This window comes from Carettochelys insculpta, chromosome 23 (assembly GCF_033958435.1).
Source record: "Carettochelys insculpta isolate YL-2023 chromosome 23, ASM3395843v1, whole genome shotgun sequence".
Lineage (NCBI taxonomy): Eukaryota > Metazoa > Chordata > Testudines > Carettochelyidae > Carettochelys > Carettochelys insculpta.
Genome location: NC_134159.1, coordinates 6,677,514 through 6,695,001, shown reverse-complemented (window position 1 = coordinate 6,695,001; position 17,488 = coordinate 6,677,514). Strand labels below are relative to the sequence as shown.

The 17,488-nt window shown below is 51.6% G+C and overlaps 1 protein-coding gene across 1 annotated transcript in view; it reads right to left on the bottom strand.

The window, feature by feature from the left end:
- Positions 1-14,297, bottom strand: part of ATP13A2 (ATPase cation transporting 13A2) — a 71,507-nt gene extending 57,210 nt beyond the window's left edge. The window contains exon 1 of the mRNA XM_074975638.1: positions 14,191-14,297. Within this exon, the coding sequence (XP_074831739.1) occupies positions 14,191-14,200 (10 nt within the window). The 5' untranslated portion in view covers positions 14,201-14,297. The remainder of the gene's footprint in view (positions 1-14,190) is intronic.
- Positions 14,298-17,488: the final 3,191 nt, after the last annotated feature.

The following is a 17,488-nucleotide window of genomic DNA, read 5'->3' as shown; positions in this document are numbered from 1 at the left end:
GCAAGCAGCATTTTTGAGGGTTCCCCCGATTCAGTAGCTCCAGCCCCTTTGTGCAGAGAGAGGTGGAAATCAGGGTGCAGCGAGAATGTGTGATCTGGTTCAGCCTGGCTCTGCCACAGAGTTCCTGTGTGACTGCTGGCAAGTCACTTAGTGATAGATTTTGAAAGATATTAAACCACCTAATTCCCACGGAAATCAATGGGAATTAGGCACCTAAGTACCTTTTAAAATCTGTCCCCTAAGTTTTGCACATATCAGTTTCATCTTCTGTAAAATGGGGATAATAAAACTCCCCTCTCGTGCAGGGAGTTGAACGAACAATACTTCGAACAACATTTCTGGCTGGCGAGGCAGCTTGGCATTGCAAGGAGGGGGGTGCTGGGAACACTTCTTTGCCAGCAATTTGTCAATTTCAGCTTTGTTGACTGGTTAGTTTCAAGCTATGTTTGTGCACCTGGTTCCTTACAGACATGGCTGTTTCCTTCTCAGGTGGGGCTGGGGGACAGATCTTTGTTCTGGCGGGAAGTTCACAAAACCCGAGTGCTCAGTTATTTTAAACCCAAATGAAGGCAGGAGCAGAGATAAAAAGGAACAGAGATAAAAAGCAATAAGTTATTACAGCTCATTTCCTTCTCCTTATCAGGTAATGAACAGCCCAAAGGGGCAGCTGTAGCTGATACAGGCAACCCCGCAAATATTTAACTCTCCCTCTCCATGTCTGCATGTCCCTGTCCTCTGTTGGTGGAGGGATAAACTGACTGCTGCCAACAGTGACTGCTGCTGACACTCCTTTCGGGATAGGAGGTAATGCTCCCATCTGCCCATGCAAGGGGCAGTATGCAGCTGGGCTAACCCAGGAGGGAGGCCCAGACGCCGTCCCTCGGTCACTGTCAGTCTTCTGGTTTCGTTACATACAGCGCCTAGCACAACAGGGGGTCTGCACCACGGCCATCGCTCCTAGGCCCTACTGCAGTACAAATAATCACTCCAGTGTCAGCTTACCACTTGCTCCATGGTGGGTGGGGAGAGTCTAAGCCACGTCCATCCTTTCCCAGCACAATTCACTTCCTGCTCTGCACCAGCTCTGCTACATTAAGTGAAAGCTCATTACTCATGTGAAGGGCACAGCCTGGTGTGTGACCACTGAGGGACCTAACCTACCACGACACAGTGAGCAAAGCAGGTCTTCACCTCCAGCCCAGGTTCTCTTCATGGAGCACATAACACAAGCCCTTTGACCATAATCAAACTCTTCCAACCTGGCTAGCTGGTTCAGCAGAGACTTTAAACCAAGGTCTCCCCATCTCCAGGGGCAGTTAAAGTGCCCGAAGTCAAAACTCCACATCTGTGTTGGCAGAAGGGTGCCCTCTACTGGGCAGCACGGCCTATGAAAAATGCCAACACCATTGGTAAGAAACTTACAAAGGCAGTTTCTCTGCTCTGGGTGCTAATGTCTCCCCATTAGACTCTGACAAAGGCTCACATCCCCCTGTCTGATCTGACTTGGTTTTCCCTCTTTTGATAAGTGCTGTTGATACTGGGCCATTTCCACCTTGCTGAATAGACCTTGTCAGCTCTGGCCCTCCCTCTTACTGGGACCCCACTCTTTAAATACCTCTCTGAAACCACCAGCCCCCACTCATGCATCTGACGAAGCGGGTCTTTGCCCATGAAAGCTTATGCTCCAAACAATCGGTTAGTCTATAAGGTGCCACAAGACTTCTTGTTCTCAACACTGTTTATTAATCAAGGAACACTGCATGTATCGACAGCTCCAGGCTTAACAAAGGCAGGGAATGTCCATACGACTCCTCTAAGAATGGCTTCTTAGAGGCAAGGCTTAGCATGCCACCTTAGCCACACTGATTAGTTCCGCGGTGCTGTGCGGACATGACTTTAAAGCCTGTCCCTCGGTGGCCTCCAAAGCCTTAGGCAGAATAAGGCTACATCTACACTACCGCAGAAGATCAACCCACTCAGGGGTCTGAGTATGTGCGCCTGGAAGGGACAAGCGAAATCGACCCCTGCGCTCCTCGTGAGAGGTCGACAGGAGAAACGCTCCCGTCAACTTTCTTCAGTGAGGACGGCCAGGTAAGTTGATTGCAGATACGTCGATTCTAGCTACGCAACTGCCGTACTTACTTTTCCTAGTGTAGAAGTAGCCTAAGAAAGCAATAGGACTTGGGTGCTTAATTCCCCTACATCCCTTTGGAAATCCCAGCTGTCCTGGCCCTGGCTCAGCACCCAACTTCACCACAAAAATAGGACCCCGCTGTATCTGGGTAGTAACTGGGCCTTACCCCAATCGCCAGGCAGACCCTTACGACAAAGGGCAGCCTGCGAGATTCATGGAGAATAAGGCCCCACAATGCCTCCAAACGTGATGTAGTTGTACAGCAAGATGCTAGTGCCATTGGATTAGAAAGGACCAGTGCAACATCTGTTTCTTGTTATAGTGGCAAAAGCTTAACAATACTGAGCTAGACCCATCCCAGCTCGAGCTTCTTTGATGTTACAGGCTGAACATCTCTAGTCCAGCACCGTCAGGGCCCGACTGGGGCCAAACGAGAGAATTTGCTGAACCACGTGAGGTCAAAATGGTCTAGCAGCATTACCAGCACTTCCCCTGCTTACTGGGCTCTTAGAAGATGTTTAGGGGTAAATTACAGCTAAATAACAGCACAGAACCCTGGCAGCCAGGACTGGTGACTAGGAACAAACTTTACGGGGTAATGGGAAACTTGGCCACACCCATGATAAGTGGACATCCAGCTAACCAAAATCATGCTGGACCATGGATGCTGGTGTACGAGAGACAGCCAGACTAGAGAGGTTCAGCCTGTGCTGCCGCACACTCAAGGGATGGCTTTTTCTTCAGGCAACCTAGTCACCAACCAGGGCCAGGCCTCAAGCGAGGGAAAATGACCCTCAAATTACTTAGTGCAGGAACGGAGTATGCTCTTATGAAAGATTTAACTCAGAGTCCTGGACTCAGGATTCACAGGTGCACGGCCTGAAAGCAGACTGCGCAATGCTTGGCAAAGGGAAGTGTAAGTTACAGCCCTCCACCTAGATCTACACCCCCAGGGGCATTAGTTAGGTACAAGCAAGACAAGGAGACGTGCATTAGCTGATCACAGCAAAGGCTTACATGGAACAGCAGGAGGGAGAGGAGCGGCCTGGGTCTGATCCCACATAACCCAGAATGCTGAAGGCACCAGAGGCACTTTGCAGGAATCCCTCGGGCAGATGTTTCACAGGCAGACGAGCCCCAGAGAAGCATCAATGAGGATACCTGGCTCCTCTGGGGAGGAATAAACCATTAGGCCACCAATGGAGTCAGACCCAAAGAAAGACACACCGGCAGCCCAGGAATGGCTGCGGACGGAGCTGGCACTTTAACAGACGCAGCTGCTGTACATTGGGATGTTTCACAAACATCCCATTGCTGCTCTGGGTTTCCCACGCTCCTATGTCCACGTGACCGCCTGCCTGTGACTTCCCTTCTGGTTGTGCTTTAACGGCTGAGAAAGGGAACGTACACAGTGCAGCTGAGAAACCAGGCTGCATTGGTCAACCCTGAAACCTTGGGAGGCTGCAAGTGTGGTTTGGGATTTTTTTTTTTAAAGCATCATCTTGTCATAAAAATAAACTGTGGTCATTCTGTTTCCTGACCTCGTGATTTCCCACTTAGTGCAGCCCATGAAAGAGCTGCCGAGGACAGGGTGGCTTCAGAGGCACACTGGGTGCTGGGCCCAGAGAACCCTCTGCTGAGCTCCAAAGGTGCTTCTTTTTTGTTCTTCCCCGGCTTGCCCAAAGGCAGGCCAGATCCCAGGGCTGGGGCTTGCATCTGGGCCAGGGGAGCTTGGCAGCCAGGCCAGTCAGGCTCAGGAGGAGTTGAACTGGGAGGCATTTCACAGGCAGATGAGCCCCATTAGAGGAGGGGTAAGAGGCAGGGCTGGCAGGGAAGAGGGAGTTTGGGCATGTTTGGTGGGGATGGGGGTTAGGGATGTTATGGCTTAACCTACACAGGTGAGGCTTTACTGGTGAACCCGTAGGGGCTGGAGCAACCCCCCAACCAGGGTGGGCAGGGGGTTGCTCCACCCCGGTGCCTCCAGGGCTGCGGAGGCCAGGGATCAGGGTAATCCTATGCGGCTGGATCCAGGGGCCATTGTAGAAGGCACACATGGGACGGGGGCTACTCCAGCCTTGCACGAATGCCTTCCCCACGATGCAGCACCCCTCGCAAGGAAGCTCCAGCTGTGCTGGACCAGCTCTGGGGCACTGCTGCCCCCTCCTTCATTGGTTAGCTGAGCAGTTTTACCTCCCATTTAACCAACTAGCCAGGATTCTCCATCCCTCGTGGGGGCTGCAGTGCCACAGGGGAAGGGAAGGCTCAACAGAGCACACCTCAGTCCTGCTTCCCAGCAGCAAGCTCAGCGCACCGTGCAGCTGTAGGCTCAGCCTGTTCCTAAGACAGGTCTCGGACCTGGCACTTCCCCCCTGCTCTGCGTGGTGAGAAGTGCTGCCTCTTCCCATAAGCGGCAAATCTGGGAAGGAAGTTGGGGAAGGGAGGCTAGGCGTGTGGTTAAAGGGCCAGGGCTGTAAACCAAGAGATCTGAGCGCTCTTCCCAGCATTAACACAAGACTCCTGCCTGACCTGTAATGAATCCCAGGCACAGAGAGACGCTCTTCTTTTACAGCAGGGGAGTGTTTACTTTGGGAGGGGCAGGGGACATTAATATGTGCAAAGTGCTTGGAGATCCTCAGGTGCAGGGCGCTGACAGTACGGGGTTAGGTGGCACAGCAAGATGGGGCTGTTTGCAGGACCTTAAAGACCATTTCTCTCCTGGTGGGCAAGTTATGAAAACCACTTCTATTTGCCAGATCCAGACCCATGTGCAGCGCTACCCTGTCACCCCCTCACAGCTGGGAGGTGGCCTGGTTTTCACCTGCAATGGCACATGGGTCGGAATTCAAAACCATCTGGACAAACTGGAGAAAGGGTCTGAGGCAAATAGGATGAAGATCCATACGGACAAGTGCAAAGTGCTGCACTCAGGGAGGAACAATCAGTTTCACGCATCTGGAATGGACAGGGGCTCCCCAGGAGGGAGCACTGCAGAAAGGGATCTAGGGCTGCCAGTGGACCAGATGCTTAGTGTGAGGCTGTTGCTAAAAAAGCAAATGCAATTCTGGGCTGTGTTAACAGGAGTGTGGGGAGCGAGACACGAGAGTCATTCTTCTGCTCTACTCAGCGCTGCTGAGGCCTCAGCTGGAGTACTGTGTCCAGTTCTGGGCACCGCGTTTTAGGAAAGACGTGGACACATTGGCGAGGGCCCAGAGAAGAGCAACTAAAATGATCAAAGGGCTAGAAAATATGACCTAGGAGAGAAGAGTAAAAGAACTGGGTTTGTTTAGGCTGAGAGGGGACATGAGCGCAGCTTTCACGTACCTAAAAGGGGTTTAAAAGGAGGCAGGGGAAGATTTTTCTCCGTAGCCTTTGAAAATAGGACAAGAAGCAATGGGCTTAAATTACAGCAAGGGAGGTTTAGGTTGGACATTGGGAAACATTTCCTAGCTGTCAGGGTGGTTAATTACTGGAATAAATTGCCGGGGGAGGTTGCAGAATCTCAGTCATTGGAGATATTTAAGAGCAGGTTAGATAAATAGCTAACAGAGAGGATCTGGATGGTGCTTGGCCCTGCCCTCAGGGGCAGGGGACTGCACTTGATGACCTCTTGTGGTCCCTTCCAGTTCTAGTGTTCTACGATTCTATGGGGGGAGGAGGAATATCTTAGCCAGCTAAAATTAAAGGGGATGTGTAGGCACGACGCAGAATGCAGTAACCAGAGATGCAATTCTGCCCTGTTTTAAAAGGAGAGTGCTGTGGGATCTCAGACACTGACAGGAGGCTCAGACCTTGCCTGTGCATTCTCCCAGCCATGGGTCCTTCAGCAGAGCTGTGCCCACTGATTCAGAAGCCAGAGCCCCCCTTTCTGAATCAACCCTACCATTAGCTACAGTGCAGGCCTGACTGGTACCGTCCACCTCTGCAACAGACCTGCGGGCTGCTGCGTATGCTCAGAGTCAGGACCTTTGGCCCTCCTTTGTGCTCCAGAATCTCAACTTTCCCCCTCAGGATGAAAGGGAAACCCTGAAGATGTGAACCAGGCCCACCTGATGGCTGCCGAAGTCTGCAGGGAGCCTGAACCAACAGCTTCAAGAGGCAAGCGCAGCTCCACAATCAGCTTCAGTCAGTCTTGGTTGCAGACCGACAGCACTGGCTAACCCCAAGGGGTGGCTCTGGCTAGTTGGCCACAGAACCTGGTTGGGGCTCTGTGTCTAGCGGGGCAGAACACAAGGGGCGGAGGAGAGGGCAGAAAATGAGTTCACAGGGCTGCTTGAGAGACGATCTCCTGAGCTTTGTACCAGTTTGGGCTTTTCCCAGGCGGTTTGGCATCGCTCGGACACAGAAAGCGACAGCAACCGAACCTGGAGGTCACATTTAACGACCCTGTTTATAACACATACATTCAGAAGCACACAAGGACAATGAGGATGCCTGGACAATTTCCTTTCACCCTGCAGCCCAGCTGCATTCACCCACCTGCCGCAGAAGGAAGACACCTGCCAGGTTGTTGTGTGTCATGCGGCCATCGACTCTAACAGAAGGATGTCAATACCAAGGCTGTGACCCTGGATCTGAGCCAGGCAGGAACCAGTCACTTCCTCCCTCTAAAACAGCCAACTGCATGGTCTTGTCCTTGCTTGGGAAGGTGCAGGGTTTTGCACAAGGAGTGCTCTCATGCTGGTGAATCTTAGGGTCATAGGAGTGAGGGGATTTCAATGCTGGTGGGGTCTTTCGAGAAGGACCCCCATGTAGATGAGCCATGTGGGGGCGAAACATGGCCATTTTGAAGTGCCATGGCTGGCAGCATGCTAACGAGGTGCTGAATATGCATTTCAGGGCCGCATTAGTATTTTTCGATTTGGCCATTAGCATGGCCATTTCAAAGGTTTTGCTAAGTGTAGACGTAGCCAGTATCAGGGTTCCTCCGTCTATAGCGCACATCTTATTAGCCCTGTGAGGCAGGACACAGCCACTATTAGCGTTGTGCAGATGGGGAACTGAGCCACAAAGAGACTAAGTGACTTGCTGGAGGGCACCCAGAGAGCTGGTGGCAGGCCAAGGTCTCTCAAATTTTCCAGTCGTACTGTAACTGCTTGACCAAATGCTAGTGACGGTGGTGCAGAAACATGTTTCCTACTGCGGATGTTCCGAGGAACACGGCAGCAAACACCCAGGAACAGCTCACAGCACAACTCGGCTGGATGAAGGGAAGGTGTGTGCTTTCACTTCCTTGCTGGTAACCATTCCTCACTTTCTGTTATATGAGATCTCACTTAGAAAGTCCTATCTTCTTTCGTTAGCCTTGTTTCACTGTTAATCTAAACCAATGGGGTCTCTGTTCACACTAAGGTGAACGTCAACCCCAGCTGAAGAGGCAATGAGGAAAATAAGCTCTTTTCCTTAACGGAGGAAATGAATGTTCTGAGTCTAATGAATGTTGCAAGAGAGGGTGAGATGTGCCAAGCACGTGAGTTTGGGGAAGTTCAGGACTGGGGGTGTGCTGTGGTCTGGGGCTAAGGCTGATAAACGCAATGTGTCTGGGATAACTGCTGGCCGGCCGTTGGATTCCGAGCGGTTGAGTTACAGCTGTACAGTGTACAGAACATGAAGCGAACACTGGCTGTTGTGTACATCCCAGGCAAAGAGCCACAAGTAGCAAAAGCATTTTGGGGCACTCAGGGTTATAAAACCAGTGACAACATCCGAGTGGTCTAAACGGCAGCCCAGAACGTGGCACTGCCTCCTGAGAAAAGAGCCGCCAGGAGGACTTCTCAAAGTGGGCACCCAAAATGGCTAGTCCTTTTGGAAAGTCTTGGCTTAAAGAGACTTCTGCCAGGTCTAACCCACTCAGAAGCACCAGCTTTTATGTCAGGAGAAGAATCTCACCTCAGCATTGGCAAACTGGACTCTCCAAAAATTATGACTCAAACTCCCAAAAAGTCAGGAAATGGGCTTTAAGAACCAGCCACCCATAATTTTCTTTCCTAAAAGTGTTTCGTTTTGGGTTCCTTGCCTTCCCGCTTCTGGACTCGGGGTATGCACTCCTCAGGGCTCATTTTCAAGCTTTCCTCTGAAGCCATGAAGGGCTGGATACCATTTTTATAGCGAAAATAGAAATAACTGAGCTAATCCCCCAGCTCCAGCAGCCGGGGCTTTCAAGAACTATCACAAGCTTTGGCAACACCCTGAGTTTGACTCACCTGCCAGTGTATGGGGTTGCCAATCATCGACTCGGCCATGCAACACTCTCTGACCTGTTGCACAACAAGAGCTGGGCCTTAGATACACTACAAGCTCTTCCAGGCAGGAGCTACTTTATTTTTACTCAGGGCCCAGCAAACAGGGACCTCAAGGCCCTCACCTCTTGCACCATTCCCTTCCCATGGCCCCTTCTCAGCAATGGCACTTGCCAGGAACGCGAGTTGCCCTTGTCTAAGAACCCCACATCACAACTGTATTGCAGCGTGTCGGAGCCATGTGCATTACCTCTGCAGCATTCCTAGCTTAGAGAGTATCAATTTCTAAAGCAGCTCTCAGCAGAGAGGATCCAACCCTTTGCAAATGACCTTAAGCTCCCACAATTCCTCTGCGAGAGAATTCCTTCAGTTTGCAATGAACCCAGACACCGGGAAAGTGCCGGACAGTGGCAGAAGCTGAGAGACCCCAGGTCACAGCCCCTGCCCTTCTCAGGCTGTCAGAGGCCCTGCCACCACAGCCAAGCAGCCGGACCCTCTGAAAGAGCCCTGCTGAAGCAGTTGAGACCAGCTATCTACCCTTGCCCTCCTGCACAATGCTGCATGCTGACTTTAAGCTCCCAAGGCAGCCTAGATCATCATGTTCAGCTGCCAAATTGTTGGTCCCTCTAGCAACTGAAAAGGCACAAATTTAGATTTCCCTAATGCACGGAGGGTTTTACCTGTGTCGTAAAGCTCGGCCTGGCGGCCACCCGCAAAATGAAGACAGCAGGAAGCTGCAGCTCAGCACAGAAGAGCCCCGGCCGAGCGGCACGGACAGCAAGGGCCTGGACGACCAATGGGCACTGCAGCTCTGGTGCATTTTGTCAAGCACCGCCTGGCAAGTTCCTATATAGTATGGCTAGTCCCCGCTGGCGCCAGCAGGGCCTCTCTCTTCCCAGAGCAGCAAGTCCATCGCAAGCACTTGGGAGGCAAATTCCTTTCGTCCAGTCAAGACTTTGGTGAATAATGAACCGGGGGATCCCTCAAGCCTAGATGCATTTAGTTTTCCTCAGGGATGCACCACCCCGCCCCACCCCCAAACCACCTCTACCCATCCCTGCTGTACTCCACAGCCCCACCCCCCCTCCATCCCACCCCAAGGCTCCTGCCTGCAGCTTGCTGCCATCCCCAACCCTTCCCCAGGCTGCCAATAAGATGTGGCTGCTGGGTGCAAAGCACCCACCATTATTTTTCATGCGGGTGCGCCAGCCCCCAAGCACCCACGGAGTCAGCACTTATGGCTTAGGAACTCAGCAGCACTTAGCAGTTTACTCATTCATAAGACTATTAGAACAGCCACACGGGGTCAGACCAAAGGTCCATCTAGCCCAGTGTCCTGTCTTCTGACAGTGGCCAGTGCCAGATGCCCCAGAAGGAGGGAACAGAGCAGGTAATCATCAAGATGGCTCCTGTCCTGTCATCCATTTCCGACCTCTGACAAACGATGGCTGGGGACAACCTTCCTACCCATCCTGGCTAATAGCCATGGATGGACCCAACCTCCATGAATGTATCAAGTTCTTTTTCGTGAACTGTGGTCCTGAGTCCTGGTCTTCACAACCTCCTCTGGCCAGGAGTTCCACAGGCCAGCTGTGTGCTGTGTGGGGGAAAAACACCAAAAAACCAAACCAACCCAAACAAAAAACCCACTCTTTTTGTTAGCTTTAGACTTGCTACCCATTAATTTCATTTGGTGACCCCCAGTTCTTACGTTAGGGGAACAAGTGAATAACTTTTCCTTATTCATAGTTGTATAGACTTCTATCACGTCTCCTGGAGTCACCTCTTTTCCAAGCTCAAAAGTCCCAGTCTTTTTAATCTCTTTTCATATGGCTCCTGTTCCAACCCCCGATCATTTTATTGCCCTTTTCTGAACCTCTTCCAATGCTCATTCAGCTTTTTGAGAGGAGGTGACTGCATCTGTACACAGCATTCAAGATCTGGGCGTACCATGGATTTATATAGCAGCAATAAGATATTCTGTCCTGTTCTCTATCCCTTCCTAAATGATTCCTGACATTCTGTTTGCTTTTTTGACTTCACTCAAACCGCGTTTGCCTGGCCTATTTCAAAGAAAACTTTATGCCCAAGGTGTCCCTTTCTTATCACAATATTAATGCGGTCTGTTATATAAAGGCTACGGGCATTTAAGCAAATAATTTGCCGTCCCGTATCATTGCTCTGATGTGCACTGGCGAAGCTAAGAACTGAAACCTCTTATAAAGTACAGAAGCAGTATATGTTGGGTGATCATTTCCTCTCTCATTACAAGATTTCAGTTCTGCCTGCGCCAGTTGTTTATACAGTGGGACAGCGGGTGAAACCTCACCCATATGCTCCTTTCTGCGCAGCACATGAAAGGTTCTCTAAAGGGAATTTTACATTCACTATCGGTTTAGACTCCTACTGCAGGGAGGAAATTCTGATAAAGTGTCATGACCTCCAGGTAGTAGAATAATGCATTAGCTCTGACCCTGGGTATCAGCTCCGCTTTAGGGCAGGAACCCTGATTTATGTGTTACAACCTCCCCTAGTTTAGCGCTCGTCTGCCCATTGTCTCAGGAGTTGGGGGGGCGTTAGGCACTGGTGTTCCCTGCAAGCCGAGCACTTGGGCAGCCACCCAGGAGAGATTCAAATGCCGCTCAGCTGATAAGCAGAGTGCCCACAGCTGGCAGCCTGTCCTTCCTATTGGTGGTGCACATCCACACATGCCTCGGTGCGCATCAGAAAATTTATCCTGCACTTGGGTGTTAAAACTTGGAGGGAACATTGTCAGGCAGCCAAAACTACCTTTGGCCAGCTTCATTAAGGAGACTGAGTCAACCCAGATACCCCTACCGTTACTTGCCTATGCAGCTGTATGGTAGTTAAGGAGCATCTGGGCCTGATAAAGGCTTAGGTGGGGCTAAGGCTGATGCCCAAAGCTGCTCCCAGTGGTAGTCTCCTTGAGAGTGAGGCCAGGACAGCAGACAGAGGAATAGGCCCAGATTACAGTGGGGCCAGGCCAGGGACTGGAGCAGCCCACAAGAATGAACTGGGTGCAGGACATCCGAGGAAGCTAACAAGACGGGCTCAGGAAAGAGCTGCCATTCTGTCTGGGGGAGACTGACCTCTGCCTGAATATCCAGCAGAGACCCAAGTTTCAGGCAGGGAATCCAGTGCCAGACTGCTCCAGAGCCCGGGGTGAGACACAGGACAGATCAAACCACAGGAGAGCTCCTGACGGAGCACAGAATCACAGGGCTGGAAGGGACCTCAGGAGGTCATCTAGTCCAGCCCCCTGCTTCAAGCAGGATCAACCCCCCCTAAGAGTAGCCGACTGAAGCTGTTGTTTCTTTCTATGCTGCCTGTTTTGGTTAAATAAGCAAGAGGGTACCCTTTATTACACCTCATCCTCCTTAATCCTGGGGCCCACAGTTCACACCCCTGCACGGCTGGAGCACCATAACCATTACAAAAACAAAATAAGTTTAAACACAGTACATCAAAACAAAACGTTCACACACATACCACAGTAAATGCTGCCTTAGCCAGCATTCTATCCCCAGAACTCTCAAACACCCGGCATTTTAATCACGAGGAAATTTTAGTTATGTTTTCCTTTAGTACACTGTAGTGAAAGTAAATAAAAATAAATGCAGCAAAGACAACATGTAGCGTAAATACGACTGTTGTATACTGGGTACAGTTTATAGAGAACAATAGTACTGTTGTTGGTAAATAAATTACTCTGCATACATTTATATTTGTTTCTTAATATCTAATATTGTGTTTCTCTAGTGTTCTGCATTGCTAGCTACACCTCTCTATTATCCAGCCTATTTGAATACTGGGCAACCTCCCGGTCCCAGGGCTGCCAGATACGAAGGCACTTACTGCATTCTGTCTGGCACAAATTTAACTTGTAAGCATGAGAAATGGCAGTGCAGTTCTCTGGAGCACCTGACACAGGCCACTGTCACAAGACACGATCCTGGGCTAGACAGACCTTTGGTCTGACCCAGTGTGGCCATTCTTATGGTCACTGGACTGTGCTCCTCTTCTTAATTAGCCACATATGATAATAAAATCAAAAGAACAGTTTAAATACAGTGAAATAAGGATTTCTCTTATGACATGCTATACATGTATAGTTCTCTATGAGTTTATACATACAAAAGTAACAGCCTGAACCCCGATGGTCCAGAAAATCCCACAATCTGGCAAAGCCCATCTCCCAAGGTCGCTGGATTAAAAAGGCTCAAGTGCACCACAAAGGCCTGCTTGGGCTTGTTTGTGCTGTGGGTGAGGGGAAACTGAGGCAGGGGACCACCAGCAGTGCTACATCTGACCACAAGGGGTGCACTGGGACGACCTCTATGTCATTAGGCCCATTGTTTTAAAGCAAAAAGCAGTCAAGTAGCACTTTAAAGACTAGCAAAATGGTTTATTAGGCAAGCTTTCAAACAGTCTGGTCTGGCTATGTTCTGAAGAAGTGGGTCTGTCCCACGAAAGCTCACCTAATAAACCATTTTGCTAGTCTTTAAAGTGCTACTTGACTGCTTTTTGTTTTGATAGTGTATAGACTAGCACGGCTTCCTCTCTGTTACTGTTTTAAAGCAGTGTTTCCCAAAGTGTGGTACATGTACCACTGGTGGTACCTGAGAGGATTTAAGAGGTATGGGGCAGAAAATAAATGACTAAAAATCAAGGGTCAGGGCACTGGGATGGCCCTGGGAGAGGGGGGATGCTGATACAGTCAAAGTCCCAAAAGGGATACGCGAAAGTGTTACATTTGGGAAACACTGTTTTAAAGAGGAAGTGCTAAACCGCCTGGCAAGGGCACAGCTCTGAGCTCCAGGAAGCAGCTGCCACCTCTCTGTTTGCTTTCAGTAGCAGGATAGGTGGCCAGCTCCTGGCAGAGACGCCCCGCTGTAGACCACACTCTAGATCATAGAGCCACAGAACGCTAGACGTGGAAGGGACCTGAAGAGGTTACCGAGTCCGGTCCCCTGCCCTCATGGCAGGACCAAGCATCATCCAGACCATCCTTGTTAGAAATGTATATATCCTGTTCTTAAATGTCTTCAAGGAAGGACATTATACAACCGCCCTGGGCAATTTAGTCCAGTGCTTAACCACGCTGACAGTTAGGAAATTTCTCCGAATGTCCAGCCTAAACCTCCCCTGCTGCAATCCCTGCTGGGCTGAGCACCCCCCGCCCCACTTCTTTCCCGAAGGAGCTGTCACACAAGTTCAAACACAGCTCAAAAGAAATCACCAGTGTCAGTTGGCTGCCTAAGAGGCAAAGGGACTAGAAGCATTAGAGACCCAGGTCAGGCCAAGGCACTGGACACTCCCTGCTCCCACTGTGGCCAGGGGGGCTGTTGCGCAGAGCAACCCTAGAAACCCAAGTCCAGCAGAGGGGCCACCCCAGCATGAGTGCACCTGTCCCCCGCAAAGTGTCCTGTTAACATAGGCCAAGTCCAACATGCACAAGTGGGGGGGACGACAGAGCTTGTCCCCCAAGGCTGTGCACCTCACACGGCGCCCCACAGATCCAGCCAAGCCCCCCACAGCATCCCGCCTAGGGCAGGCTGTTACCCCCCTCACCAACCATCCCACCAGCCGCCCCGCAAGCCCCTGCTGGCTGCAGCGCCCCCGCTTTGCAGAGTGCAGGCGGCGGGAGCATGTCCCGCACTTCGCCGGCTCCCACCCCCCCGCCAACCCAGCCGGGGCCACGCCGGGTCCTACCCCGCGGCCGGGCAGCGATCGGGCCCGGCCTGCAGCAGCCCCTCCCAGCCGGGGGATCTCTTGCGCGCGACCCGGGCTGCTTCTCACCTGCGCTCATGGCGGCGGCCGGCCCCTGCAGCGCGCATCTGCAGGCGGCTCGCCCCAGGCTCGAACCCGGCTCGTCGCTGCGCCGCCCAGGCACAAAGAGCCGCCGCTGCCGCCGGCCGGGCAGCGGTGGAACGCGGCAGCGCAGGGGCGGCTGGGAGCTGTAGTTCTCGAGCCCCGGACTGAGTTTCCCACTCCGCAGGGCCGTGGGAACTGCCGGGAGCGGCTGTGGCCATCTCCAGCCCCGGGCTCCAAGACCCACACAAACGCGGCTCCTTCTCCTGTCCGGGGTCTGCCCTTGCCCAGGATCAGGATCAGGGTCAGGATACCACGTGAGCTGTCACGACAGCGACAGGTCAGGACATGAGGAGGGTCTCCCACTTCCAGCACTGATCCTGAGCCCTGTTAAGAGCTCGGCTTGGGGACGGAGCAGCTGAAGCTGGCCTGGCTGCCCAGCATCTGATTATACACACGGACACCCCCATTTACAGATGAGAAACTGAGGCACAAGCAGCAGAGTGATGACATTGCCCTGTGGAAAACATGGGACACCCACCTCTGGGGATGGGGGCATCTGTCCCATGTCAGGGCTCCTCAGTGATGGGGGGATACTGCCCCAGAGTGAGGCGCTGGGGAGGGGAGTTGTGCATCTCCCAATGGAGAGGTACTAGGGATGCGGATTCTGCAGCCTCCTGATGAGGGGGAGCAGAGGGTGGGGGCTCCACAACCTCCTGGCCAGGGAAGTGGGGTTCTGAGAATAGGAGCTCCTCAGCCTCCCACCCTGGGGGGTGGCAGGGAATGTAGCAGCCACCCCGTGGCAGGGGTCCCTGGCAGCAGGGGCTGCTGCACCAGGGAACAGACCCCTAAGGAACAGCTTCCTTGCAGCAAGAGCTACCTCTCTGAGATACAGGATGCTGGGGAGTGAGGCAGCCACCCTGCTGCAGGGTGGCTGCCTTGAGACACCAGGCGCTGGGGAACAGAAGACCTGCAAAGTACAGGACAATTTGCCCATTTTCTTAAAAAAGTCAGGATGCCTGTGAAGCAGCTTAAATAAGGGACAGACGGTCACCTTGAGAACCAGGGGACTGGGCTTGCCCAAGGTTAATTACGCAGGATGTAAGCCAGTTCTGTGCCAGAGGTGAAGTCAGTTCCTGACTCCCACTCCTTTTCTACAGCTATCTGCCTATGTACACACGCACTACCTATATGTCCATGTGTCCATCCATCTACCTTTAGCTCACATGTATACCCACGTATCACAGCATCATTCTCTTCTGTGAGCCCTCTAGTTAGTCTCTGTTATGCCCTAGTGGGCTGTCTACACCACCCTTTTCAATGAGAAAGAGAAATGGCCTACTAGATTATTATCTAGTCCAGGGGTCAGCAACCTTTCCCAGGCGGAGTGCTGAAATTTGACCTTTTGACCTCTGTGTACAGGCAAAGTGCCCGTGATACTTTTTAAAGTCACTAATAGTCCTACTTACAACAGCTTTGTTAATAAAGGTGCAGAGCTTTGCCATTTAGGTTGTGGTTGGTGGCATTAGCTGGTCTTTTGTTAATCCACAGGCCGCTTGGCTTTGAGCAAGCTCCCAGCTGCATGGGGGAGGAGGGGCGAGGCTGAGCTACCACCTCACATGCCAATGAAAATGGACTCATTTGCCACTCTTGGCACCTGTGACAGGGGTTTCTGACCCCTGATCTAGTCCATTCTACTTAGCCAGTGCAGGACAATTCTGCTCGTGGTTTGCCCAATGCATCATGAATCCTGGTTTTAAATGACTGAGAGGTTTCCACCAGCTCCCCTTGTAAAATGTTCCTTACTAGAACTGACCTGTGCAGTGGGGCAATTAGTCCTAATTATACCTCCAGGGCACCATTAAAATTCTTCTACCTCCCTGGGATTTTATTTCTCTTCTTCCAGTTGCATTTGAGATAAGGGGCAGGGCTCAGCAACCAGGAAGTTCATTTCTAGTTTACGTCCTGTTGTCCTAAAAGCTCATGCTTCAGGGCTGCAGTTGGCCACCTCCAGGGCTCAGGAAGGGATTCTCTCCCTGCTCTCCTCCCATTATTCCGTTTGTTTTTGGGTTTTAAATCTCCTTCCTCTGCAGCATCAAGGGGCTCCTGGCTTTCGATGGGATGTGGCAGGCTCTGAGGTGGCACCCAGCATTTTCTTTCTTGCGGGCTTGGCTGGCTGGTTCTTGCTCAAGTGCTCACGCTATAACCACCAGCAGGGCTGCCCAGTCAGCAGGGCCGTCCCAGTCAGCAGGGCCAGGGGCAACCCCCCAGTTCCCCAGATGTGGGGCCCCGGCAACCTCCCCACCTCATCCTATGGCTCTGCTAACCATTCACCATAGGTGGGATCAGAAAGAACCTCCCCCTAGGTCAGATTGGCAGGCACCTTGGGGGTTTTCACCTTCTGTTAAAGCACATGGGTGCAGGTCACATGCCTGGATTACTAGGCTGTGGCTCATTTAATCATATCCCCATATTACAGGCCCCATAGGCAGTGGTGCACCTGGGTCCATCCTGTAGTGTCTGTGGCACAGAACAGCCCAGTCTTCTGGGATTATTAGATTTAATGTCAGCTGTTGGGTTCAGTGTGGGATGGGCAGGGTGGTCTGTGAGGTCAGCATATCTGATCCATTGGTCACTTTGGGCCCTAAGCTCCAAGTCCGTATAGCTTCCCTTTGCTGTTTAAACCAAGCTGTAGCGAGTTAGATTCTAAGACTCCCAGCTCTGCATAGGCTCAGCCAGAGAAGCTGAAATAAAGACTCATCATTCAATAGTCTCTTTCTTCTGTGTCCTTCAAAAACAGGAGATGAGAAACTGCTTACCATAAAGGCTAGATTGCCGTATTCATGAGGAACTAGAGTAACCCGAATACAACTCGCTCTTCCTTCTGAATCAGCACTGCCTGGCCTGTGACCAGAACCCATTGTACTGGTGGAGTTAGGGCAAGGCCCTGCTCAGAAAAGAAGCCAGGGTAGTTGAAGAGGAATGGGGATGCTAACCCACACTTCAGACAAATTCCAGCTCTGGTCATTACATGGTGCAGACCTCAGGTCTCCTGCACTTTCTACAGTGTAGAGAGTGAGGTGTCCATATTTCAACAACAGGTAGAGCAACCTGGTGCTTGATCGATACAGTGGCTAGCCATTGTAATGCTTCTGAAAAAAAGAGCTTGAAAAATGTAAATACTTATTTTCTGTAGACCACAGACTTCAAGCCTCAACTAGTGGAAACTGATTTTTTTTTTTTAAAAAATGCCCTAAAATATGCCAGCTGGTACCTTGCCTCTCCT